This window comes from Tupaia chinensis, unplaced genomic scaffold (assembly GCF_000334495.1).
Source record: "Tupaia chinensis unplaced genomic scaffold, TupChi_1.0 Scaffold000429_1, whole genome shotgun sequence".
Taxonomy (NCBI): Eukaryota; Metazoa; Chordata; class Mammalia; order Scandentia; family Tupaiidae; genus Tupaia; species Tupaia belangeri.
The window spans coordinates 1,178,549-1,205,562 of record NW_006159934.1 but is presented as its reverse complement, the minus strand read 5'-3'; the positions used below and the strand labels follow the sequence as shown (position 1 = coordinate 1,205,562).

Here is a 27,014-nt window from a genome sequence, read left to right as displayed (position 1 = left end):
AGGGAAGTGAAAAACCAGAAACAATGTAGGCAACAGCTGAGGACCAGACACACCAGTAAGGGCACAGAAACACGGTCACCGAGACGGTGCAGGATTTTCCACGACCTAAAAAGTGCTCACACTGCAGGAACAGGCGAGGTGGCACATAGGTGGTGCCGCTGCTTGGGAGGCCAGTAGCCACAAGGGAGGCCCGGGCTTGGGTTCCAGGCCAACCTGAGCATGCTGCGTGCAGAGATGTGTGCCTGAAATCCCAGCTGAAAGGCTAGGACAGGAAGATCGGACACAGGGAGAGCCTATCAGAGCTGCCTGTCTCTGTCTCTCTTTTCCCCTCCTGCTCCCCCATAAAGGCAAAGCAAAATAAATAAATAAAATAAAATTCAAGGCACAGAAGTTTATAGCCGGCTTCTGAAAGTACGTGTAACTTAGTTGTACACACAAAGAAAAAGACAGGAAGGAAATTCACAGGTTGCAGAGGGCTCTCCCTGGAAGGTGGAGCATGTGGGCGTATCTCAGTACTTTTACACACCCAGGTCCTCCTGAGTGTGCGTGGAGGTGTCCTGGGTGTGGCCCAGGACCCCACCTGCACCCACCTGCTCGTGCTGTGCCTTGAGCAGGGCGATCTCCTTCTCCACCTCACAGATGTGGCTTGTGGCCTTGGCCACCTCGGCCCGCTCCAGGTCCCGCTCAGCCAGCAGCTGCTCGATGTGCTGCTGCTTCTCCTTCAGCGCCTCCTGCAAGGCTGTCGTGCCCGAGATCTTGCGGGCGTAGCGCGAAGAGGTCTCCGTGAGCTGCAGGAGGGTGTGCATGCAGGCAGGGCTCAGAGATCTGGAGCCAGTGGGTTAGCCGGCTCCAGCCTAAACCCCAGGGACCAGCAGATTCCTCCCTCTGATTTTGCCCTGGATTCCCTGGTTCCCGCCAACTCATCCAGAGGGAAACTGATGTCTGGGATCCAGGGAACCCCCTCTCCCAGGGGAGTCAGCCCCTGAGGCTATGTTCACGATGGGCTCCCTCACCTCAGCCACCTTCCTCCAGTTCAGAAGGATCCTCCCACCCTGGACTGAACTTGGACTGAAGGCCCCTTACCCAGACTCACTGAGCATCCTCTTCTCTGTCACCCAGAGTACCTGTCTCAGCCTTTTAAAATCCTTTGTCCTATATCCACAGACTCTCCTTAACTACGGGTAAGGACTTAGGTTTACTAACAATCAATAACACAAAAATAACAATAAATGTAAACGGATGAGTTCACACTATTAAAATATATGCACTTTCATCTTTGTTTAAAAAAAAAAATATCCAAACTGAGTGATGCTTGGAACCAGAACAAGATGGGATAGACTAGGACACATGGATCCAGCCATCCCAACCCTCCCATTCACACACCGGCCATCCCCCCTCCCCAGCCCCACTCTCACCAGGCCACTGCGGCTGGGCCGGCCCCCCACGGAGGAGGCCACGGAGCTGACGGAGCTGATGGAGGAACTGCTGGGACTGTGGGTTAGTGCCGAGACCCCCATGGCCATACGCTTAGTCTTCTTGGCCTTGGCTGGGCTGGTGGACGGGAAGCCGATACGGATCACCTTATGGATGGGTGCAAAGAGACCAAACTTGGGTGGGCACTGGAAGTACCTGGGAAAGTAAGAGAGACCCATACTGCTGTCAGGGACCCACAGCCTGAGCCTCCGCCACCTCCTCAGGGCCCCATCACCCAGACCCCACAGTGGAAATCTTCCAGACCAATAGCTGGGATTCTCAGAAAGGGGCCTGAGGGTCTCTGCAGCTGGGAACAGCCACTGGAAACACTCTTGGGAGGTGGGAGAATAACGATAACTGGAACCTGCTCTGTGCCAGGCCCTTTATATGAGCATTTCAACCTCCCAACATTACCTACATTCACACGAGACTATTTAGCCTCAGAGAGGTTAAGCAACTAGCCCACAATCACACAGCTGGTTTAATGGCGAAGCTGGGACTGGACCATCCAGTTGCCTCGGCTCACAGCCCACTGCATGTGGCTCCCACAAACTGTTGAAAGACCCCCACCCCACCCTCAGACATAGCTGCAGCCTCGCTCTGCAGCTGCAACCTATTAGCTCTCTGCCTAAGGAGCAACCCATGTGGAAAAGCAGAAACCTGCAGAAGACACCTGGGGTGGCACAGGAGCTGCTGCCCAATCTGCCCCTGAGTTCTGAAAGCAAGGGGGCTGAGAGAAATGTTCACCTTGAAAACAAGGTGGCCAAGGTCATCATGGCACCTCCAGATTCCCCTCTTCCTGCCCAGTTTCGGATTCACCTTGAAACCGCGACCCCACCTCTTCCCACTTTGCCCAGATGGCCTCCCTTCCTAGCAGGCTCTCCTCAGGCCTCTTCCAAAGTCACACCTATCTTCCTTCAAGGTTTAAGTCAAGGTGCAGCGAGGGACAGCCAGCGCAGGCACTCAGGCCACCTCACTCCCCACCCACCAAGCCCGACAGTCACGGGTGCTCCTCCACACAGCAGCCCCAGCAGCCAGTTCCCTTTCACCAGAGACGGCTAAAGCCCGGAACCCACTGGTGAGGCCTGTCGCTGGCTGTGCAGCACCCGGCACTATTTCAGGTGTCATCCGGGGACCCTCTCCTTTGGAGTGCCCCTCCCTGCTTCGCCACGTGTGGCATGGAGAGAGCGGGAGTCTCCTGGTGCCTGCCTGTGACTGTGCGACCTTGAGCAATGGCCTCTCTGGTCTCTGTCCTCTCATCTGTAAAATGAGGTGACGCTCTCACCTACTTAGGGGGCTGTTGAGAGAGGGGGAAGAGAACACCTATGTCATGGCGTCTGGCATGACACGCTCAGCGCTACCTTCCCAAGACGTCCCAGCCCCAACCCCTGCACCCATCCCAGGTGAGGAGGTGCCCCCTCCACCCTCCCTGGTGGAAACCCACCATACCTGGTGCCCGCCACCGCCCCATCGTTCTTCCCAAGGGGCTCATCCAGTTCGACGCCACACCACTCGCCCTTGGCAAAGTCTGTCTCTCCCACATACCGCACCACGCCAGTCTTCGTCCCACCAACCTGTTGGCACACAGAGAGACTCAGGCCAGAGGGTGCAGCAGGCACAGGACGAGATGCTGCAGGCACCCGGGTGCTCATGCGCATCTCATCCCTTCCTTCCAGTGTGCAGGGGACAGGAGCTGGAGGGGGGGGAGGGGGAGACACCCAGAGGCCTAAAGAGGGAGACAGGATGACAGTGATCCCCCGGCTGCTCCACACAGGAGGACGGCTTTAGGACAGGCATACAGATCTGCTTTTAAGTGGCTTTCAAACTCTGCCACTTAAAAGCTGTGTGAGTGAGCTTGGTGAATTACCTAACCTCTCCGAGACTCAGCATCTTCAACTGTAAAAAAGTTTTGGGGGCCAGCTGGGTGGCGTGGTGGTTAAAGTGGCTGGATCCCACATGGCCAACTGTGCAGTTTGAGTCCTGGACCCAGCAGCTTGGAAAATACACCAGGTGCATGTGTGTGCATGCCCAAAATCCCGAGAAGAATTGCAGCATGGCCAGTCCCCCAGGGAATTATTTCTCATCCTCCACCCTTCTCTCTCTAGTGAGTACATTGCCCTAAGCAAAAAATTTTAACAAAAATAAGGAGGGGTGAGATTTGTGAAAAATGTGAACTATGTCTTGTACATATATAACCTCAGCAAATGCTATCCTTAAAAATAGTTATTTTTAAAGAATTATTTTTAATTTTATTTACTCATTCATTTATAATTTTCTTTTTTTTCTTTTTTCTTTCTTTTCTTTTTTTTTTTTTTTTTTAATTTTAACCATACACACATACACAGAAAGAGAAAGTAAGAAAGCAAGCCACCAGGTCCAGGACTTGAACCGTGGTTGGTCATGTGGGAGTGTCAGCACCTTAACCACCACACCACCTGCTGGCCCCTATAAACAGTTTTAATGAGGCCAGCAGGTGGTGTGGTGGTGCTAGACACCCACATGGCTGACCATAGTTTGAGTCCCAGATCTGGCAGCTTGCTTTCTCATTTTCCCTCTCTCTCTGGTAAGTGCATGTGCCCTATAGCAAATTAGAAAATAACAATAAAATTTAAAAAAAAATAACTATTCTTTTAAAAAATAGTTTTAATGGTGGCCTGGCAAGGACAGAGACATGGAGAGTTGCTGTTTAATGGGTACAGAGTTCCAGGTTTTTTGTTTGTTTGTTTGTCTGTTTGTTTTGGAGAGGTTTTTGCTATAGGGCACGTGCACTCGCCAGAAAGACAGAGAGACAGAGAGACAGAGAGACAGAAAGCGAGAAATCACCCCCCAGGGGGGATGGCCACGCTGCAATCCCTCCTCCTCCATTCTCCCCTTGTGATCTTGGGCACGCACGCACTCGCGTCCGCTGTTGAGTTTAAGCCACCAGGTTCAGGACTCGAACTGTGGTAGACTACATGGGAGTCCAGCGACATAGCCATTACGCTAACTGCTGGTCCCACAGAGTTCCAGTTTTTTAAGAGTAAGTTTTGGAGATGTGCTACACAGCGATGTGACTATACTTAACACTACTGAACTGTACGCTTGGATGGTAAATTTTACGTTCTCTGTTCTTTTACCACATCTAAAAAAAACAACTCACAGAGCAATAAAAAGTATAAATACTACTGTAACAAATAGTTTAACATTCTAAAATTCACATTATACAGGAATACTCCCAGACCTTAAAAGGTCCCAGATGTTTCTCGTCTCCCCCTGCTATGTTTTAAATGTAGATAAAATTCACGGAACATAAAAGTCACTGTTTGAACCATTTAAAACAAATACTTGAAACTCTTCACATGGAATCATTTTTCCCCCATCAATATATATCATTTTTTATTGAATTTGTAATAAAGGAGGCGATGGGGGGCACTTAGGAGTCAGAACCCACGCTAGACGGCATGGAATCTTCTGGTGTTCACCTCTGCGTCTCCAGGTGACATGCTTACATTGCTACTTCTCGGTATGTCGATGTGGGGAACACCCATCAACATCCTACCAGGACAGTGAGGCCTGAGCTCCCGTCCCCTCCCGCCACTCCACAGTCTGGCTGACCATCCCTTCCGTGGTCGCGTCTTAGTTTTGACCAGGCCCAGGGTACACGGTACTGTGACTAAGCAGACGCTCCTCACAGATGAGTGTGGCAGCTACAGCTGCTTTTCCTTCCAACTTCAGTTTTCCCTTACCGATAATAACTGTCCTTCGTGATGTTGTTGGTTTTCTTTCTGGGCTAGCTTTTATGGTCTCAACACTAATTCAACCCAAATGCTTACAAGAGTCTAAATTTCCTGCCAAGATGTTCAGAGACATTGGGAATTCTCCCAAGGTCTTTCTTAAGTCTCTCCAGAAGCTGTGGAACCACACCAGGACAGGTTGTCTGCATCGAGGCACTTGCCCAGGGCTTCCTGTCTCTGTCGCCCCATGGAGTCCTTGGCCTCACTCCTGGGTTTGATGATCCCCATTTCTGGATCCCAGGTCATCTTCCTTCTTGGTTTACTCACTTTGATAGAGCGCATATTCCCATAGCTTTTTACTGGGTTGTTGGAAAAGTCATGATGCATCTTTGCATAGAAAAACATCGAAGAAAAACGCATCAAGACATTTTCCAAGTACCCAATAATAAAAGGTGCATTGGGACCAGCAGTTGGCCTAATGACTACATCGCTGGACTCCCATGCAGTCGACTACAATTCGAGTCCCAGGCCCGGTGGGTTAAACTCACACCCGTGTGCGTACGTGCTCAAGATCCCGAGAGGAGAATGGAGGAGAAGGGATTGCAGCGTGGCCATCCACCCTGGGGGGTGATTTCTTGCTTTCTGTCTCTATGTCTCTCTCTGTCTGTCTGGCAAGCACACAAGCCCTATAGCAAAAACCTCTCAAAAAAATAAAAAATAAAAAAGGTGCATAGAACAGTTGAGCTTTTCATATATGAAAATATTTTTGATTCTAGCCTGATTCTTTTTGTTATAATGGAGATGAAATTCATATAAAATGCACCATTTTAAAACAGTTCAGCAGCTTTCAGTACATTCACAACCATCACCACACCTAATTCCAGAACATTTCATCACCAAACGAAGCCCTGTCCCCACTGGCCACCACTGCCCATCCCCTCCTCCCTCCAGCGCCTGGCAACCACCAGGCTGCTTTCTGTCTCTACAGACTTGTCTATTCTGGACATTCCCTGTACATGGAACCACACGATGTGAGTCCATCTGTGTCTGTCTTCTTTCACGCAGCAGGAAGCGGCAGTGTGAAGCAGAACCTCGCTCCTTTTCATGGCCTAATGATAGTCCATTGTGTGGATCTACCACATCCTGACGAACATCTGGGCTGTTTCCACTCTTTGCTATTAGGGATAATGTTACTATAAATATTCATGCACAAGTTTTTGTGTGGATACCTGCTTTCTTTTTTTAGGTTTTTGCCACAGGGCATGTGTGCTTGCTGAAGAGTGACAGAGAGGGAGAGTGACAAATCGCCCCCAGGGGGGATGGCCATACCACACCCCTTCTCCATTCTCCTCTCGGGATTTTAGGCACACACACGCATGCACATGGTGGGATTTCCAAGCCACCAGGTCCAGGGCTCAAACTGTGGTCAGCCACGTGAGAGTCCAGCACCTTAATCACCACACCGCTGACTGGCCCCGTGAATACCTGCTTTCAACTCTCTTGCTACCCTCATTCTTCTTTATTAGTATTATCTTGAGACAGGGTCTCACTATGTCATGATCCTCCTGCCTCAGCCTCCTGAGGAGCTGGAACTACAGGTGCCTGCTGCTGTGCCCGGCCTTCATCAGCTCAGGCCAGAGGCAAGCCCAGGCCTCCCATGTGACCTCACCTGCTGAGCAGCTTCTTACCAGCACGTGCCACTGCAGCTGGGCCCCGCCACCCTCGTTACTATTTTTTTGAGAGATTTTTGCTAAAGGGTATATGTGCCCGCTGAAGAGACAAACAGAAACAGAGAGACAAAAAGCGAGCAATCACCTCCCCCCCACACCGGGGATGGTCATGCTACAATCCCTTCTCCATTCTCTCTCAAGATTTGGGGCATGCACGCAGAGTTTCAAGCTGTTGGGTCTAGGACTTGAACTGCGGTTGGCCACATCAGAGTCCAGCACCTTAACCACTATGCCAACTGCTGGCCCCACCATCCTCATTCTTGAATAAGTTTGGCTAAATCCATTCCTCCAGAATTCCCAAAGCTCCCTCCACATACTCCAAGGCTTTAACTGTTGCTGTTGAGAAGTTTGAAGCCAGTTTCCAGATCCTTTAGGTGAGACCCATCTTTCCAACCAGTGGAAAACCCTAGAGGGCTCTGCCACACTTCCTCTTTGTCCCAGGATCCTGCAGCTTCGCAAGAGGTACTTTGGGGTGGGCCTCATTCCATCCCCCATCCTGGGCTCCCATGGGCCCTTTTAATCAGGAAACCCTTACCAATCCTGGGGAATTTTCTCGAATTACTTATTTGGTCCCTCTGTTCTCTGCAACCAATCTCTCAGAAGCTGGATCTACTGGATGAGAGCTCTAACATTCTTCTCTGTTCTTTCTTGTTTTCCACCTGCCCTTTCCCCTACTTTATGAGAGATTTATTTACCTTCTAACATTTCTAAATTTTCTTTTCTAATTGCCATAGGGTGTGTCTGCTTGTCAAAGACAGACAGAAACAGGGGCCAGCAGATGACGTGGCGGTTAAGGCACTAAGCCTCATATGGCCAACTGTGTGGCTTGAGTTCTGGACCTGGCAGCTTGAAAATGACACTAGGCATGTGTGCAAGCATGCCAAAATCCGGTGGGAGAATGGAGGAGAAAGGATGGCAGCATGGCCATCCCTTTAGGGGTTGATTTCTTTTCAGAGACAGGGAAAGGAAGGGAGTGCCCCCAATGGGGCAGGGTCACACTGCAATCCCTTTTCCTCCATTTCTCCATCTTGTAGGGATCTAGGGCACACGCACATGCCCAGTGAAGTTTTGAAGCCACCAGGGCAAGGCTTCAAACCATGGCTGGCCACGTGGGATCCAGTTCCCTTACCCACTAGGCTCTGGGGCAGGTCTGGAGTTTTTTTGTTTGTTTGTTTTGTTTGTTTGTTTTGTTTTTTTAAGTTTAGTTATTTATCTTGGTGGGGGAAGCACCCTCAACAGGGTCTCATCCTCCCCAGCCTCTCCCAGTCAGCCAAGACCATGGGCATGTGTGCCCAGCATGTCTGGATCAACCGAGGGACTCTGCTCTCAGAGCAAAGCCCCAGCTCCAAGCCAGGACCCCTCTGTGGGGTCTTCCGGGCCAGCCTCTGAGCATTTTCCTCCCCTACCTCGCCTTGCTAAGCACTAGGCATCACTGTTCTCTGTTTTCCTAGCTCCTTGGGCCACAGTTCTCTGGCCTGTCCCATGTCACAGGTCGGTGCTGAGCCACTCCCCAAGCTCTGCCCTTCCACAATTCCTCGGGGGCAGCCCTCTGTGGCAACTCTCAGAGCACCGCAGCCTGCCTTTCCACAGCAGTCTGTGCAGAGACACCGAGGCCTGCCATCCTGTGGTTCGAGCTCTCTGCCCGGCAGACTGGAAGGACCAAGCTGGCCACCCCCACCAGGTCACCCCAGGAGAAGTCCCATCACGGGGCAGCAGGCTGGCAAACCTGCCCCAGGATGGGCAGAGCCCCCTCCTCATCAGGGCATAGAGGCATGCGGCTCAGTGAAAGTGGGCAGGCTACAGGGTCTGGGCCTGCAGTCACCTCAGCAAGGCCTTAAACCTCTCTGAGTCTCCGTTTCCTCATCCCTAAGTGGAGATGCTAAAACTCCATCACAGCACAGGCTTGAGGATGCAACAGGGCCATGGGTGTGGACATTTGTTCTTGCCCCTTATCCCCCTGACCCAAAGTGGTCCTCCCAACAGCCTCCAGGAGAAAGCCTGGCCCTGTGGGGTAAGGTCCCTACTCTGGGACCCAAGACTCCTCCACCTTCCCCACTCAGCCTTAGGATCTCCAGGCATGCGGCCCCCATCTTGAAGGGAACAACTCCTACAGGACGCCTCAGTGACTGTGGCAGGGACCCTGTCTCCCCGGCCTGGCTACCTCCTCTTGGCTCCTCACAAGTTTTGAAGCCACCAGGGCAAGGCTTCAAACCATGGCTGGCCACGTGGGATCCAGTTCCCTTACCCACTAGGCTCTGGGGCAGGTCTGGAGTTTTTTTGTTTGTTTGTTTTGTTTGTTTGTTTTGTTTTTTTAAGTTTAGTTATTTATCTTGGTGGGGGAAGCACCCTCAACAGGGTCTCATCCTCCCCAGCCTCTCCCAGTCAGCCAAGACCATGGGCATGTGTGCCCAGCATGTCTGGATCAACCGAGGGACTCTGCTCTCAGAGCAAAGCCCCAGCTCCAAGCCAGGACCCCTCTGTGGGGTCTTCCGGGCCAGCCTCTGAGCATTTTCCTCCCCTACCTCGCCTTGCTAAGCACTAGGCATCACTGTTCTCTGTTTTCCTAGCTCCTTGGGCCACAGTTCTCTGGCCTGTCCCATGTCACAGGTCGGTGCTGAGCCACTCCCCAAGCTCTGCCCTTCCACAATTCCTCGGGGGCAGCCCTCTGTGGCAACTCTCAGAGCACCGCAGCCTGCCTTTCCACAGCAGTCTGTGCAGAGACACCGAGGCCTGCCATCCTGTGGTTCGAGCTCTCTGCCCGGCAGACTGGAAGGACCAAGCTGGCCACCCCCACCAGGTCACCCCAGGAGAAGTCCCATCACGGGGCAGCAGGCTGGCAAACCTGCCCCAGGATGGGCAGAGCCCCCTCCTCATCAGGGCATAGAGGCATGCGGCTCAGTGAAAGTGGGCAGGCTACAGGGTCTGGGCCTGCAGTCACCTCAGCAAGGCCTTAAACCTCTCTGAGTCTCCGTTTCCTCATCCCTAAGTGGAGATGCTAAAACTCCATCACAGCACAGGCTTGAGGATGCAACAGGGCCATGGGTGTGGACATTTGTTCTTGCCCCTTATCCCCCTGACCCAAAGTGGTCCTCCCAACAGCCTCCAGGAGAAAGCCTGGCCCTGTGGGGTAAGGTCCCTACTCTGGGACCCAAGACTCCTCCACCTTCCCCACTCAGCCTTAGGATCTCCAGGCATGCGGCCCCCATCTTGAAGGGAACAACTCCTACAGGACGCCTCAGTGACTGTGGCAGGGACCCTGTCTCCCCGGCCTGGCTACCTCCTCTTGGCTCCTCACACCAAAGTCCACCAGACACCTTCAAAGACCTTTTCCCCAGGTATGGCATCTCCCCCTGTCAACACTGTGGTCCTTGGGGGGCAGGGTCAGCAGGGGCCACCTAGACCATGGGTTTGGCATGGCAGGACACGACTGCCCTGCCCCTACTGGCACCCCCAGCCCAGGCCTGGCCTACGGCATACTGCCAGCACACACTGCCACGTTCAGGTTGCAGGATGACCCGAGACTCTGAAGGACATGAGGGCCACAGTCCCTTCTCCAACTTAGCCCCATCACCTGGGACCATGGGAGGACAGACCTTCAGCTCCAGTGACCCGATTCTCTTGGCATCAACAACACTGATCACTCAGGTTAAACTGACCAGGTGTCTATACCACCTGACCCTGGGCCGGAGGGCTTGGACCCTCTGGTCCCTAGCCTTTTCCAGTACATGCAGGCACATGCGTGTTGGCTGGCTGAACCAATGGAGAGCATCAATAATAGCTAACATGTATGGGGTACCATCTACATCCATGACCCATGAGTGTGTTCCAGCCCACGAGTGACAGCGGGCAGCCCAGAGGTTAAGGTGACTGGATCCCACACGGCTAACTATGCGGTTCAAGTCCTGGACTCAGCATCCTGGAAAGCACACTGGGCACACGTGCACACAGGCTAGAACTCCCGAGAAGAGAACGGAGAAGGGGCAGCGGAGTGGCTATGCTCTCAGGAGCTGAATTCTCACTTTCCCTCTTTCTCTCTCTGGCAAGCCAAAAAAAAAAAAAACTTACAAAAATCCCATGCAGGATGACCCGAGACTCTGAAGGACATGAGGGCCACAGTCCCTTCTCCAACTTAGCCCCATCACCTGGGACCATGGGAGGACAGACCTTCAGCTCCAGTGACCCGATTCTCTTGGCATCAACAACACTGATCACTCAGGTTAAACTGACCAGGTGTCTATACCACCTGACCCTGGGCCGGAGGGCTTGGACCCTCTGGTCCCTAGCCTTTTCCAGTACATGCAGGCACATGCGTGTTGGCTGGCTGAACCAATGGAGAGCATCAATAATAGCTAACATGTATGGGGTACCATCTACATCCATGACCCATGAGTGTGTTCCAGCCCACGAGTGACAGCGGGCAGCCCAGAGGTTAAGGTGACTGGATCCCACACGGCTAACTATGCGGTTCAAGTCCTGGACTCAGCATCCTGGAAAGCACACTGGGCACACGTGCACACAGGCTAGAACTCCCGAGAAGAGAACGGAGAAGGGGCAGCGGAGTGGCTATGCTCTCAGGAGCTGAATTCTCACTTTCCCTCTTTCTCTCTCTGGCAAGCCAAAAAAAAAAAAAACTTACAAAAATCCCATGACATAGATGAGGAAACTCAGGCCCAGAAAGGTCAAGCGCTTGCCCGGGGTCGCACTGTGACAGCCTCCAGAGCTCCCGTTACTTCACTCTGGGGTTCTGACGAGGAGCACGTGCCACAGCTGGACCCTGCCCAAGCCCCCTTCAGGTCCCTTCCTGGCCCAGCCCCCAGGGTCCCGCGGAGGAGGGAAGGGAGTCCAGTGCCACCACACTCACCAGCACGCGGTCTCCCAGGCGCAGGTCCTTGTCACCCCGCTTCACGGAGCCACTGTCCGAGAGGTTGGAGCCCGACTCGTTGCCCGTCTTGACGGAGCTGTTGAGGACGCTCTCCCGCAGTGGGATGACACGGCTGGTCAGTGGGGGTGTGGCCGTGCCTGAATGCAGTGACAGGTTCTGGGCGGTCAGCGACTCCACTGAGTGGGCATCGCTGCCCGAGCCCTCAGCTGTGGGCTGCCGGGTCAGCTTGGAGGGCCGTGTGAAGATGCCTTGCAGGGCTGGGCACTCGAAGTAGCGCACGCCGCCCACAGCACCATCGTTCTTGCCCACTGGATCATCCAGCACCACGCCAGCCCACTGGCCTGGTGCAAACTGCGTCTCACCCAGGTACTGCACCACACCCGGTTTCACGCCATTCACCCACACCCGCTCGCCCACCACGAAGTCCCCCAGGAAGTCATCGCCCACTTCGGCCGCCTTTGGGCCCGGCTTTTCAGGGGCAGCAGCTGCCACGGAGGTGCCCGATGCCTGCTTGTGCAGGGGGGAGCCTGTGGAACAGGAGAAAGGCGGCAGTTAGGGCTGGCATGGGAACCGGACCCCTGGCCCCAAGAGCAGCAGAGCTGGAGAGTGCGAGTATCAGTGAACGATGGGGAAACTGAGGCATGTGGAGCTGGCAGCGTGGCCTTGGCCATCCCCAGTTCTCTCCTAGACAGCCCCTCTGGGAGGTTCCAAGAAGTAAAAGCTCAGGAAAATACTTCCCCAGGAGTGAGGACTTCCCACTGCTCAAGGTCGCTCAAAACCCAGGGCCAAGGATAAAGCCATTGTTCAGGGTTACAAGCCCCACCCTCATTCCCTTCTCAGTGGGCTGGGGACTTCAGAGACCACACATAGCTCTGATGTCATGCAGAGGTCTCTATGACCCTGACTCTGGTCCCCAGACAGCTCCAGGCCCCACAAAGGCTCCCAACCTGTCCCTTGGTAGCCAAGGATGGACACTGCCACAGACCTCTTGGGGCGAGGAAGGTGCCAGGAAAACCCCACTCTTCCTCCCGAGCCTCCCGCTCTCGAGCTGCAGCCCACGGTGAGACTGGGAGAGTGAAAGGCAGGGCAGGAGGTGGACGCAAGCATTAACTCGCCATTCCCGGGGCTGAGCGCTGGGCTCTCTAGCCCGAACTGAGCCTAGAGGGTCCCATCGTCCAATCCCTCCTTTTAAGAATGACAGTCTCCAGGGCCAGATGGTGGCAGGGTGGTTAGGGCACTGGACTCTCACATGGCTGACAATGGTATGAGTCCCAGACCTAGCGCCTTGCTTTCTCATTTTCCCTTTCTCTCTCTCTGGTCAAATTAAAATAATAAATTAATTAAATAATTCTTAAAAAAAAAAAAAATCCCCAAAAAAGACCATGAGAGTCTCTAAGGGGCAAGGGCCTTGCCTAAGACCACGCAGCACAAATAGGACCCAAACCTGGGGTTGGGGTCCTGCCTTCCAGGCCGGAGCTCTAACATGCTACCGATGCAGAAGGTCACTCACAAAGTGACAAGGCAGGGTTGAACCGTGTGTGTGTGCGTGCGTGTGTGTGTGTGTGTGTGTGTGTGTGTATGTGTGTCTCCCCATGACTCGACTAAGCTGTCAGGTAGCACACGTCGCCCCATTCAACCCATTTCTTGTCCTGGGCTGCCTGCACACCTGCACCTCAAGGTCTCCAGGTTGGCCCCAGCACCTCCTGTCAGACCAAGCCACAGACAGAGGTTTCACCCCACTCCTCCTGCTGCAGAGGTGGAAGGGCCCGGAAAATGTGAGGAGACTGGGGACAGAGGCTGCCATGCACCCACTCCATCCTCCAAGCTGCCAATTCCGGTCCTTTCCACAGGCAGCACCCTCCTCTCATTCAAGGCCAACAAACCCCAGGCCCAAGCTGCCTGGGTGCTGTCTCAAGGGCCACTGAGTCACTGTCCTCAGGGCTGGAAGCCGACTCTCAAGGACAGAGCTGCACAGGTGGCCAGGCACGGTTCCTTTCTCTGGGGACCCGGGCATGGGCAGCCAGGATGGGAAGCTCTGACGGGCGAGGGAGTGGGCGTAACGGCTTCACTGACTTCAGTAACCACACCCTTCGAATGAGACTCTGAGCGTGATGTGCAGTAACTCATCCAACCCTGATGCGTCCCCACGTCACAGCTGAGGAAACTGAAGCTCAGAGACACCAGGTGCCACACCTGGGTCCCACAGGCTGGGCAGCAGAGCCAAGCTCTGGCCACAGGCCTCTGGCTCTTGGCTCAGGGGATTTTTACCCACCTGCCACTGTGTGCTGAGCAACCATCTTCCAGGCTGATACTACGATCACTCCAAATCCGACCAACCCCTGCAAACGGGACAGTCTCATCTTTCACTCCTTCCTGCATCAGAATGCCCTCCTACAGGTTTTTAGAATTATTTAATTTTTAAATTATTATTCTTAGGTTTTTGTTTTTATGTTTTTGAGAGAGAGATTTTTTGCTATAGGGCATTGTGCTTGCTAGAGAGACAGAGAGACAAAGCGAGAAATCACCCCCAGGAGTATGGCCACGCTGCAATCCCTTCTCTTCCATTCTTCTCCTGGGATTTTGGGCAAGCACATACACATGCGCCCAGTGTGAGTTTAGGTTGTCAGGTCTGAGACTCGAATAGTTGTCAATTATGTGGGAGTCCAGTGACGTAACCATTACGCGATCTGCTGGTCCCATATTATTGTTAGTTTTTCATTTGACCAGAGAGAGAGGGAAAGTAAGAAAGCAAGTCACCAGGTCTGGGACTTGAACCATGATCGGCCATCTGGGAGTCGAGCACCTAAACCACCACGCCAGCCTGCAGGATGTCCCCTTTTGTCTCTTGTTTGGAGAGCAATCCTGGGTGGGACCCTGGGGCGAATGACCCCCAAGGCTCTTCTGTTCCATCCTCGAGACCCCAGGAGGTAGAGGCCATTTGGCCCTGCAGCTCAGTGAGCTGCCCAGGCACTCTTTGTCCCCCCAGCTCTGCCCCGTGCCTGCTGTGTGCACGAGGGGAGGTTACTGAACACCTCCACGTCTCGGTGGGTGTTCGGTAACCTCATCTGTACCTTCGTAATAGGGTTGTGCTGAGCAGACATATATAAAGCACTGGAAACAATGCCTGGCCCATGAAAATGGACATTCACTTAGTACTTTGATGAGAATGAGTTACACCTAAACTAAAGGATTCAAAAATATCTAAAGCCACAAGAGGCCCAGGAGTGGGGAGAAGGGCTTCCAGGCAGGTTCTGGTGACCTCAGGTGAATGCTCCACCCCTCAGTGCATGGGAAGCAGGAGTCCCTTTAATTGGCTATAAAACCCCAGGTAGGAGCCTCTGGCTCCTGCTGGGCCCTGCACCTGGGCTGGGCTCCTGGAGCTGATCTAGGATGATCCTGTATTATAAGCAGCTCCTGCTGGGATCCTGCCAGGACTGGGGACTGGAAAGCATACCCTCTCCCCACCTAAAACTCCCAATCCTCTCACCAGGTCTGACAGCCCCTTCCTTAGGAGAGGCAGCTCTGGAAAGCAGTCACAGGAAGAGGAGCTAAGATTAGATGGTGGCCCACTCCCCCCTTTCCCAAGTGTTAATGCTGTTATCACTGGGCCAGCCCATAGCTAGCAGTTAGGGAGAGCCAGATCCCACTTAGCCAGTCCCTTTAATTGGCTATAAAACCCCAGGTAGGAGCCTCTGGCTCCTGCTGGGCCCTGCACCTGGGCTGGGCTCCTGGAGCTGATCTAGGATGATCCTGTATTATAAGCAGCTCCTGCTGGGATCCTGCCAGGACTGGGGACTGGAAAGCATACCCTCTCCCCACCTAAAACTCCCAATCCTCTCACCAGGTCTGACAGCCCCTTCCTTAGGAGAGGCAGCTCTGGAAAGCAGTCACAGGAAGAGGAGCTAAGATTAGATGGTGGCCCACTCCCCCCTTTCCCAAGTGTTAATGCTGTTATCACTGGGCCAGCCCATAGCTAGCAGTTAGGGAGAGCCAGATCCCACTTAGCCAACTGTGGTTTGAATCCTGGCTCCACTGGCTTAAAAATACATGTGCATGCAAGCTGAAATCCCAACGGGATGGAGAAAAGAAGGGTCTGTGGCATGGCCACGCCCTATGGGGGTGCTTCCCTACCTCCCCACCTGCTACCACCTTTCTCTCTCTCTGGCAACTTAAGAAATTACTACCACTAAAATAACGGGTGCATCTGTAAAATGTGCCACATCTCCCAGTGGACCGGGAGCCCTTTACACATTGTATCCTTACCTTGCAGATAGGCAAACGGGCTAAGAACCGTGTCCCTGTCCCCCAGGCCGGTAAAGCCCAGCTGGTGGGGCCTAGTCCTCCCTCCCCAATCTGAGCACACACCCCTGTGCAGAGGGACTCCCCAACATCTGTGAACTGTGGCTTACCTAAGAGTCTGTTTCTACCTGTCTCTGCTCAGAGAACAGAGCTGGGTTCCCAGGGCCAGGGGGACCAGTGTGGCTATTCCTGGCAGGAGTTGCCTGCTCAGCTGTCCTTCCCAGCTGTCGGGCCCAGGCAGACCCTCAGGTAATCTCCCCCCAGCCCTCGCCCCTTCCAGGGGTCACAGGCCCAGGGACCAGTTGTTTCAACAGCTGCTAAAGCCGAGGTCACAAGCCTGTGGCGACCGCATGTGGCTGCTCTTTTGTGTAGGGGTAACTTGCCACCCCCCCACCCCCCCTACAGGGACCAAACCCTGGAATCCCCCACTCTTACTAGGAAGGCACAGGAAAGCCCCGACAGAGCCTACATCCCCCAAGGGGTGCTTCATATCTGTGCCTTAGCTTCCCCATTGAGACAACAAAGGGCTAGGTGAGGAACAGCTGGGGATGTGTCCAGCAATGACCCTCTCCCAGGGGAGCTGGTGTATGTGTCAGTATGTAACCGGGCTGATGGCTGGCCCTCTCGACCCGTGCCTCACAGGCCAGTTCGAGCTTGCTCTCTGGAAGCTCCCTGCAGACAGAGCCTGGGCCTTACCTCCCTCCCACTCCCCACTGCTACAGACCCCCATGAAAGCAAAGGGCCACCACCGACTCCCAGCCAGCCAGGCGACACAGACAAGCCTCACTCGAGCAGCCGATCCTTTCCTAGACAGCAGTCCCCACCCAGACAAAAGGCACGGTGGAATTTACTGCGGTTTCAAGTTCAAAGCAGACTTTGATGAAAAGGCTACAGGATGCCATAGAATGGCAGCAGCGGGTGAGGTCCCCAGACAGAAGGCTTTCTCCCTGCCACCTGTCGGGACCAGGGTCCTGCCCTGCCTGGAGACGTGGGACAGGCCTTTTCCATACCTGTCAAACCTTAGCCAGCAGGGCCGCCACTCACTGAGCGTCCACAAAGCCCAGACCTGTGTGAGACGCTGGAGACACATGCACGGCCAGCAAGGGGGGAGGACAGGCAACAATGCAGCCGCTGTGCCACGAGCCACGAACCAACCTGAGCGCTGGGGGCCATTCCCAGGCCCTCCTCCCCAAGTCACGGCTCCCTCCCCTCCTCTGAGGGCCTTCTCTCACTGCTTTATCTAAAAGCCAGCCCAGACCCACACTCTCTCCCACCTTACTCTGCTTTATCCTTCCAGAGCTTTCTCTTTCATCCTTTCCCATTTACATCTGCCTCTCCTGACACAAACGGAAGCTCGAGAGGGCTTTGTTTATCTGCAGCATCCGGCGCGGAGCGGGGGCCAGGCACTCACTCACACAGGCTGAGCTGTGCTGCCTGCTCAGACGGGGTGCTCCTCCCAGTGCACAAGCCACGAAGGCTAGGGGAAGCCTCCCGCCCGCACTGAGGGGTGTCGAGCTGTCTCCCAGCCAAGGAAACAGAGGCTCACTGCAGCTGGCTTCTGGTCCACGGGGTCTTCCTTCCGCCTTGGTGCCTCCCTAATGCTGCCTGCTTTTCCAGTATTTCTAGAGGAAACCTAAGAACTCCTTCTCCACTGGAAGCAAACCATCACTGCCCTAGGTCTCATCCGGGACCGCCCTCCACCTCTCCCCCAAGTCCACCGAACAATAGCATCCCCCTCCATCCTCCCTGACCGAACTTGTCTTCCAAACAAACAAGCTTTTCTCCTTCTGTTTGCTTATTACACTGACCATTTGTTTTCACTACAGAAAAGTCAGGAAACAGGCTATGGATTGTTTCTTTCTGAAAAGTAAAGCACTACCTTCACCAGAAGTGAAGCCTCACCAGCACAGTCACAGTTAACGCCCCAGAGGACCTTTCCCCAGCTTCACTCTGCACAGGTGTGTACGTGTGTGCACAGATACAGATGCAGGTATCTCGGAAAGTTCACGGAAAACCAAATCGACGCGCAAGTTTATTTTGGTGCAAGAAATTTTGAAATCCATGCAAAAATTCCTTTTAATTTGCAGAAGGCATGTGCACTTGCCAGAGAGAGACACGAAGTGAGAGAGATGGAGAGAGAGAAAGGGAAAAAGCACCCCCCAAGGGAGATGGTCATGTCACAATCCTTTCTCTGTTTCACCCTCCTTTTAGGATTTGGGGCACACGCACACATGTGCCTGGTGTGTTTTTCAAGTCCTCAGGTCCGGGACTCAAACCACACAGTCAGATGTGTGAGAGCCAGACACCCTAACTACCATGCCACTAGCTGACCCAATCTTTGTAAATTATTTCTATAATATGCATTTTCTTTATTTTAAATAATTATTTATTTTTATTTGTTGTTGTTATTATTATTATTAATTGACCAGAGAGAGAGAAAGGGAACGTGAGAAAGCAAGCCGCCAAGTCTGGAACTTGAACCGTGGTTGGCCATGTGGGAGTCCAGCGCCTTAACCACTGGACTACCTGCAGGCTCCCATTTTCTTTCTTTTTTAGAGGTTTGGTTTTTCCCTCCATCAGTGAGAGAGAGAGGGAGTGAGCATCTCCAACAGTCTTGACACTGCGATCCAGCCCAAGCCTAGCCGGCCCTGGGCCTCGGGCACAGGCATGGAGTCATCAGGGAGGTCTCTAACTCCAGCCTGGCACCCTCCCACACGGTGCGCCCCACAGAGCGCTGCCACACAAGGTTCATGAACTTTTTAAGGCCCCCCTGTACTGTGTACTTAAAGACAAACCCTTAGCTATGGTTTGGGCCCCCCACTTCCCTTGCCACGGGTATTTTTCATCGGGCCATGTCCCGAGGGAAGGAGCTACACCTACAGATGAGCTTGTTTCCCGACCCTCTGCTCCCGACCCCTCCTGTTGGGGAAAACCCTCGCTGTCACCACAGGCCCATCGCCTGCCCTTGTGATCCAGCACTTTCTAACTACCCTCCTCTCAGCACCCTGAGGGGCACGGGCACTGGCACTGGCAGGACTGGGGCCCCCTCGGCCCCTACCACCCCTGCCCAGCCCCTTGTGCTCCAGGTGTGCTGATAAAAGCTTCACTAAGAGCTCCACAGGAGAAAAGGACAACAGAAGGCTGATGTGTAGCACGTGCAATTTTTGTGGTATAAGTTCTTCCACCATGACCCATTTCACCCTGCTAACAGTGTCACTGGTCATGAAGTTCGGAAGAGATTACGTAGTAACAGAGTCAGAATCAATAATTTCAAAGACGCAGATCCTAGGGACCAGCAGTTAGCGTAATGGCTATGTTGCTGGACTCCCACGTAGTTGACCGCGGTTCGAGTCCCGGACCCGGTGGCTTAAACTCACGCCGGGCGCGTGTGCGTGCGTGCCCAAGATCCCGAGAGGAGAATGGAGGAGAAGGGATTGCGGCGTGGCCATCCCCCCTGGGGGGTGATTTCCTGCTTTCTATCTCTCTGTCTCTCTCTGTCTGTCTGGCGAGCGCACGCGCCCTATAGCAAAAAAAAACCTCTCAAAAAAAAAAAAAAAAAAGATGCAGATCCTATAGCACCTTACTAGTAGTAAACAGTATTTTACTAGTGGTGAGAAAATATGGGGTCATCAGAAAAGTCATGATGCATTTTTGCATAGAAAAACATAGAAAAATACATCACGACTTTTCTGACGACCCAATATGAAATCTTACTAGTAGTAGATAATATTTTACTAGTAGCAAGAAAATACATACGTTAGTAGTACTATTAGATGCCATGAGTTTTGAATATCTACTACCTATGTTTTAATAAGGCTTATATAATTTTTTTTTTTGAGAGGTTTTTGCTATAGGGTGCGTGCGCTCACCAGAAAGACAGAGAAAGACAGAGAGACAGAAAGCGAGAACTCACCCCCCGGGGGGATGGCCACGCCACAATCCCTTCTCCTCCATTCTCCTCTTAGGATCTTGGGCACGCATGCACACGCACCTGGCGTGAGTTTAAGCCACTGGGTCTAGGACCCTAACCATGGTCAACTACACGGGAGTCCAGTGACAGAGCCATTATGTTGACTGCTGGTCTCTTTAATTCTAAGTTCATACAATCTGATTTTGAAAATAATGGTTTGTTTAACACCTGGCTTGCAAAAATCCCAACAATTTGACAACTGATTCTTGTGAGCCAGTTCCGGCTCCCTGCTAGTCCCAGCCCAGCCCACAGCCTGGCCAGGTGACCCATCTGAGACCCATCCACGTTCTTGACAGACCCCACGAAGGGAACAGGGAGCAGTGACAGAGGAGCCCCAAGTCCCTGATTTCTTCCACTGCAGAAGTGGGTGAGTGGAGGGAGGCAAAACAATGTACTCTGGCCAGTAGCTGGGCGATCCTGGTGACCACAATAATCTTACCCACTCCTCTGGCTTTAACCACCCAAAATGCCGCCGAATTTCCTCTTTGAACATGAATAAACTCCTGTAAGAGACCCACATGATACAGGAAGATAAGGGAATGGAGCTGGCCCCTAATCGCTCTCTAGTCCAGATCACTTTCCTGGCAGCCAGACCTGTCCATCCAGTGGCCGCCTCTTCCTGGATGTCCCCCAGGCCGTACATCCAACACCCTGAACTAAAGTGGTTCCCTACTTCTCCTCCTCCAAATCTCCTCAATCTTTACCTTAGGCCACAAACGCTCACTGTGTTTCCCTCCTCACTCCCCCCTCACTCCCTGGTCCAGAAACTCACCTAAATCTAGCAACCCCACAGAAGAAACAGCTCCCAAGGCTGGCAGGTGGCATGGTGGTTAAGGGTGCTGGACTCCCACACGGCCAATCTGGGTTCACATCCAGGACCCAGCAGCTTGCTATCTCACTTTCCCTCTCTGTCTCTCTCTAGCTGAATTAAATATTAACAACAACAAATAAAGATAAATAATTTTTTAAAACAAAAGAAAAAGAAATAGCTCCTAAATCATGCCTCCCTCTCAGGTCTGAGAGGCCCCGCCCATGATTTCACACCTCGTCTGCAGAGCAACTTCCAGAGGGTCTTCCAGCATCCTGTCTAGCCCTCCCGTAGGGTGAGCAGCACCCAATCACAGCTTCAGTCCTCCCAGCTCAAACTAACTCTCGAAACAGGGATCACTTTTTAAGTTAACCTTTGACTTTCATCATGAGACCACATGGCAAAAGTAATAAAATGGGGCCGGCAGGTGGCATGGTGGTTAAGGGTGCTGGACTCCCACATGGCTGACTGAGGTTCAAGTCCTAGACCTGGCAGCTTGCTTTCTCACTTTCCCTCTCTCTCTCTCTCTCTCTCTCTTGCTCTCGCTCTGTCCCTTTCTGGTCAAATTAAAATAATAAAGTTACATGAAATAATTCTTTAAAAATAAAGGTCATAAAATGAATAAAGTATAAGGAAAATCAAATATAATCTTTTTAAAAAGAAAAAATACAGAGAATGTACTGTTTGGCCCATTTCTCAAGGCGATAATTCAGAGGGAAAAAAATTACTGTCTTGTCGTTCACACAAACAACTGAATCTAAGTACCCCCAAATGGGATCAGTTACATAAATTATGATTAAGTCATTCGGATTATGGAACAACCTTCAAAACTAATTTTTTCAGGTTACATGGCACAGTGTTTAGGAGGTGAGGCTTGGTGAGAAAGCAAAGCTCAGAGGTGGTCCCACACCCAGCGTGTCTGCTAGATGCCCAGGGTTGGGGAATGGGAACAGGAGACAGAAATACGGAGCTAACTAAGAAAAGTCAGGAGAGGCCTGCAGGACCCACAGTGACTACCTGCATGAACTGAGGAATGGGACCGTCAGCTCTCTGCCCCCCCCCAAAGGGCAAACAGTGTCCCGGCAGTCCCTTTAGCGAAGCAGTCATCTCCCTAAGGTTATATCCAGGGATGCAGGATGTAAAAGGTAATTTCCAGGTTCAAATAAGCAAATTCAAATAAGCCTGAAAAACAGCAGCTTAACCAGAGCTACGGGTCCTTTCCTGTAGATCTTTACTGAGCCTCTAATGTGCTAATGAGCACTGCACCCACCAAGGACAGGCTCCACATAAGGCCATGCAAATCCTGAGATCTGAGTCTGAGGTGGGCTTTTTCCTTTGGCCAGAGGGCATGTGCACTTGCCAGAGAGACAGAGAAAGAGGGAGCCGAGAAAGCACCCCGCATGGAGCATGGTCACGATGCAACCCCTCCTTCCCCACCCTCCATCTCTCCCTCCCCTGGGCATTTTGCACATGCCCATTGTGTTTTTCGAGGCACGGGCCCGGGACTCAAACAGCCCAGTGGGTCATATGGGACCCAGATCCCCTAACTGGCAAGGCACAGGCTGGCCTGAGAGGTGCTCTGAATAAGGCGCAACGCTGAGACCACAGCATAACCGAGGGCTGTCCCAGGCCGAGCACGGCACACGGTAATTACAGGCAGCCTTCCCTACTCAGTTGCACCTAAGGAAATCCTGCCTGCTCATGCGGGTCGGGCCCACACATGCCCAGGGGCAGCCTTTTCAGGGCCCCTGCGCATGCCTTCCTCCCCACCCCACCGGCTCCATTCTCCTGCAGCACGGACAACCTGCCTCCTAGGCTGCAAGTCAGAGCTCCACCTGGAACTCGAGCCCTGGGAGGTGGACTCACACGGACTCCCTCTCCATCCCCACTGGGACTGGATTGAAATCCCTTCCTTGCTTCCTGGTGACCCCAAAAGACCATGCGCAAATGCCCCACAAACGCCGTGCGGCTTTCTGCTCTAGGCCTCCTCCTCTTCCCAGAAGGCACTCAAAGGCAGAGGTCATGGAGGAAGAGATGGCATATCCACGGCCTCTCTCAAGGGAGCCAGCTCTCCCATCAGAGCCCCCAGCCCAGCCTCTAGTCCATCCTCTGACAGCGTCTGCAGATGATGCTCAAGTCTACTCCTCCCCTCCTACTCCGACCACAGTGGGCTCACCTGGCGCTCACCCTCCCGACCACCACAGGCCCAGCACTCCCTGGCCATGCTGCCCTGCACCGTCCATCCGTGAAGAACCGATCCTCCATCAGCCCACACTGGGGCAGGCCCTGCGTCCCCAGGCCTGCGCAGCACCCTTCCTGAGCCAAACAACTCAGAAGCCCCTTCTGCGTCCCCTTCTCCAGAAGCAGGACGACAGGGAACTCAAGGAGAAAGACTAGAGAGGCTTACCCTGGAAAGAACAGAGCCAGCTCCCCATGGAGAAGCCCACGGCCACTGGGCACTGGGCACTGGGCAGGCGCAGGCAGCCAGGCCCCCGCCCCCGATTAGATCGATCCTGGACGACATCAGGAGCATTAGGAGGCAGCCCTCCCCCAGCACACGGCCGCAGAAAGCCTTGGCTTGGCTTCCCCATCCTGACGCCATTAAAGTTTAGGATGTGGTTAGTGGAGGAGGGCCGGGAGGCTGACCTTGCAGAACGCATGCGGCCTGGGGCCAGTGCTGGCTCAGGAAGCAGGGGCTGCAAGGCTCCTGCCCAGGCCTGTGCGGCCACTCGAACACCTCATTTAACACGGGGACAGTTCCGCCTGCCCTCCAGGGCCATGTTGCTGGTGACGGAGTGTGGTACAGAAGTGAAGGATGTCACTCCACAGGGACAGGGTCATGTCCAGAGCTCAAGGTCAGCAGCTGTGCCATGAGCCCTGCAGGCTGGCGCCCAGATCTGGAGCACCACCGGGTGCAGGGCATCGAGCTCAGTGAGCTAGAATGGAAAGGCTCTGGCTGGGCCCAGCTCTGTGTGAGCCCTGGGGAGCAGAGGGGCACAGGAAGTATGTCCTGCCCCGAGTGGTCCAGCGCCCTGTCTAGGGGAACATGGACTCCCATGAAACTCACCCCCAACCTCCTGGTCCCCAGCACAAGGCAAGGCCAGGAACATCTGGGAAAGATGTGACCAACCTAACAGGCAGCTCCTCCCCCACCCACCTGCCCAGGGGCTTGAGCCCAGTGTGCAGTGCTGGGACTTGGGCGTGGTCCCCAGAAGACTCCACTCCTGGTGGGAGGAGCAAGTGCCAGCAGGCTAGGGCAGACCAGAGTGAGACTCATCTTATGGCTCTCTGGCCCTGTAACTCTGGGCCACACAGCTCTCCAAGCCACAGCTGTCTCATCTTTAACATGGAGAGGAGAGCGGGTACCTCACTGGTTGTTAATGAGAAGGAAATGTTAAGACGCTGGCTCCAGAACCTGCTTGTGACAGAGTGGGTGTCAAATGTCACCTAACGCTGATACGACATCTCTGGGGATAGGCCACCCTGCAAAGGACAGGGAAGGCCCTTTGGCTGTCCCCTTGGAGAATGAGGGCAGAGGGAGCTCAGCAGTGGTGCACAGCCTGTCCCGGTTGCTCAGCTCCCACTAGTCCTTGGCCAAGTCAGTGCAGCCCAGCCTTTCCTGCTGGGGCCAAGGACACCTCGCCCATAGCTGGCCTGGCCTGCCCCTACCTAAGGCTCAGATCCCGGGGAGAGCTGAGCCTGCCAGCCTCAACCTGCATGATCCTGCCTTTCCCACGATGCAGGGCAGCATCAAGCTCGCCTGACCAGCACAGGCTGCTCCTGACCCAGCAGCAGCTAGCCAGAAGGCCTGGACGCCTTCTCCTGCCACAGGCACAGGATAAACCCCAAATGTCCAGGCTGCACATCACAGCTCCCAGCTCCCATGGGGGCCCAGCCCCTGCCATGGCCTTTCACAACCCTCTGTGGCCCACTTGAGTCTCAGGGCCTCTGTAGGTCCTATCCCCTCTGCCTGGATGCACCTTCCCTAACCACGGCTGGAGTAGTGTCACTCAAGTCTTTCCACTGACATCACAGCTTGAGCAAGGCCTTCCCTGGCCCGCTCTGCTCCCTGGCCAAGCCGCTCCAACAGGCGGACCACTGCCCACGGGTGAGCTCAGACCACCTCTCTTACAGCCCAATGCCACCCCTTGGTATGAGATCCCCTTGAATGGCCCCCTTGGCTCCATGTGCCACAGCTCTGGGGACTGACGCAGGGCAGGGAGGAGGTGGGGCACCAGTCCAGGCCCTGTCCCTTGGCCAGACCCTCTGCCAGGGGGCTGAGCTCATGCCTTGGGAGGCAGCCACCGCCTGATTCCCAGAGCTGACTTTAGCTGGCACCCCCTCCCCCAAGCCCCACCAGGCGACGGACATACCAGACCACCCGAAGGTGCTTCAGTGCCCCTCACACACAGTCCTGGCCTCTGAGGGAGTGGGACAGGCAGTGCCAGGAGGGTGGGGAAGCCTGAGGAGCCGACTGCCCAGTGCTTTCACTCACTCCTCCTCGCACTTCCAGTTCCTCAAGACCCTGGAGCAGAACAAAAGCAGCCCTGGGCAGCGGAGCCCCCTCTCTTTCTCCCAGGGTTTGCTGCCTCTGCCAAATGCTCTGCTCGCCACCCTCCCTGCCTGGGTGTCTGGCTGGGACCTGGCATGGCAGGGTCAGGGGAACCAGCCCGGATACAGCCTTTTGTCGCCTCATCCCCCACGTCAGGCTGGGTGTGGCTCTCCAATCAATCGGGCATTGATGGCGGGGACACCTCTCTGTGCAACAACCCTGCAGGGTGGAGGGCCCAGGCAGTCACACCACCCTGCTCCGCCTCACAATGCAGGGTGTCTGGCTGGGACCTGGCATGGCAGGGTCAGGGGAACCAGCCCGGATACAGCCTTTTGTCGCCTCATCCCCCACGTCAGGCTGGGTGTGGCTCTCCAATCAATCGGGCATTGATGGCGGGGACACCTCTCTGTGCAACAACCCTGCAGGGTGGAGGGCCCAGGCAGTCACACCACCCTGCCCCGCCTCACAATGCAACTGGGCAGCCACTGGCAAGCCACGCTGCATCCACTGCCTCAGGGACTGTCACACAGCCATTCAAATGCCCATGTGGAGCACCGCGAGGGCCGCCCACCACACAGTAAGCCGTGAACAGGTTGCGGGAGAAACTGGGTACAATGCACAACTGAGCTGTTTAAGACGGCAATTGCGCAATCGGAAAAAGACTAGAGGTCCAGCCTGGAGGCACAGCCGGTAGCAAACTGAACTGCAGTGCTGCAAGCCATATGGCCAGAGGCAGGTTCGGCTCTCCAGGCTGGCCTAAAAAAGCACCAGGCACACATGCTTGCATGTGCCCAAGACCCTGGCAAGCTGGAGGGTGGGGGAGAGGGGACTGCAGTGTGACAAGACTCTGCTTAGTGTGCTTCACTCCCATGCACATGTATGTGCTATCAAGAGAGAAATGAATGGAAAAAAAAAGAAAAGAGAGAGAGAGAGAGAGAAATGGATGGGACCAGCAGTTAGCATAATGGTTATGTCGCTGGACTCCCATGTAGTCGACCGCGACTCGCATCCCGGACCGACCACGGTTGGTGTCCCGGACCCGGTGGCTTAAACCTGATGGCGGGCGCGTGTGTGTGCATGCCTAAGAGCCCGAGAGGAGAATGGAGGAGAAGGGATTGCGGTGTGACCATCCCTCCTGGGGGGTGATTTCTCACTTTCTGTCTGTCTCTGTCTGTAGCAAAAAAACTCTCCAAAAAGAAAACAAACAAACAGAGAAATGGTAAGACTTAAAAAAAAAGACAAAAGAAAGCCAGCAGGTAGCATGGAGGTTAAAGCATGGGATCCCACATGGCTGACTCCACGGTCCAAATCCTAGACCTAGTGACTGAAAATAGGCTGGGTACTGGCAGCTGGTGTAGTGGTTAAGGTGTCTGGACTCCCACATGGCTGATAGTGGTACGGGCCCTGGAACTAGCAACTTGCTTTTTCACTCTCCTTCTCTCTCTGGTCAACTTCAAAAAAAAAAAGACAATGAATAAAAATAATAATTTTTTTTTTTGGAGAGGTTTTTGCTATAGGGTGCGTGCGCTCGCCAGAAAGAGACAGAGAGACAGAAAGTGAGAAATCACCCCCCAGGGGAGATGGCCA

General features: G+C 53.9%; 1 protein-coding gene across 1 annotated transcript in view; it reads right to left on the bottom strand.

Moving 5' to 3' along the window:
- Window positions 1–27,014, bottom strand: part of CLIP2 (CAP-Gly domain containing linker protein 2) — a 63,288-nt gene that overhangs the window by 30,090 nt on the left and 6,184 nt on the right. The window contains 4 exon segments of the mRNA XM_006154989.3: window positions 591–788; window positions 1,416–1,629; window positions 2,923–3,047; window positions 11,778–12,325. Coding sequence (XP_006155051.2) covers window positions 591–788; window positions 1,416–1,629; window positions 2,923–3,047; window positions 11,778–12,325 — 1,085 coding nt within the window.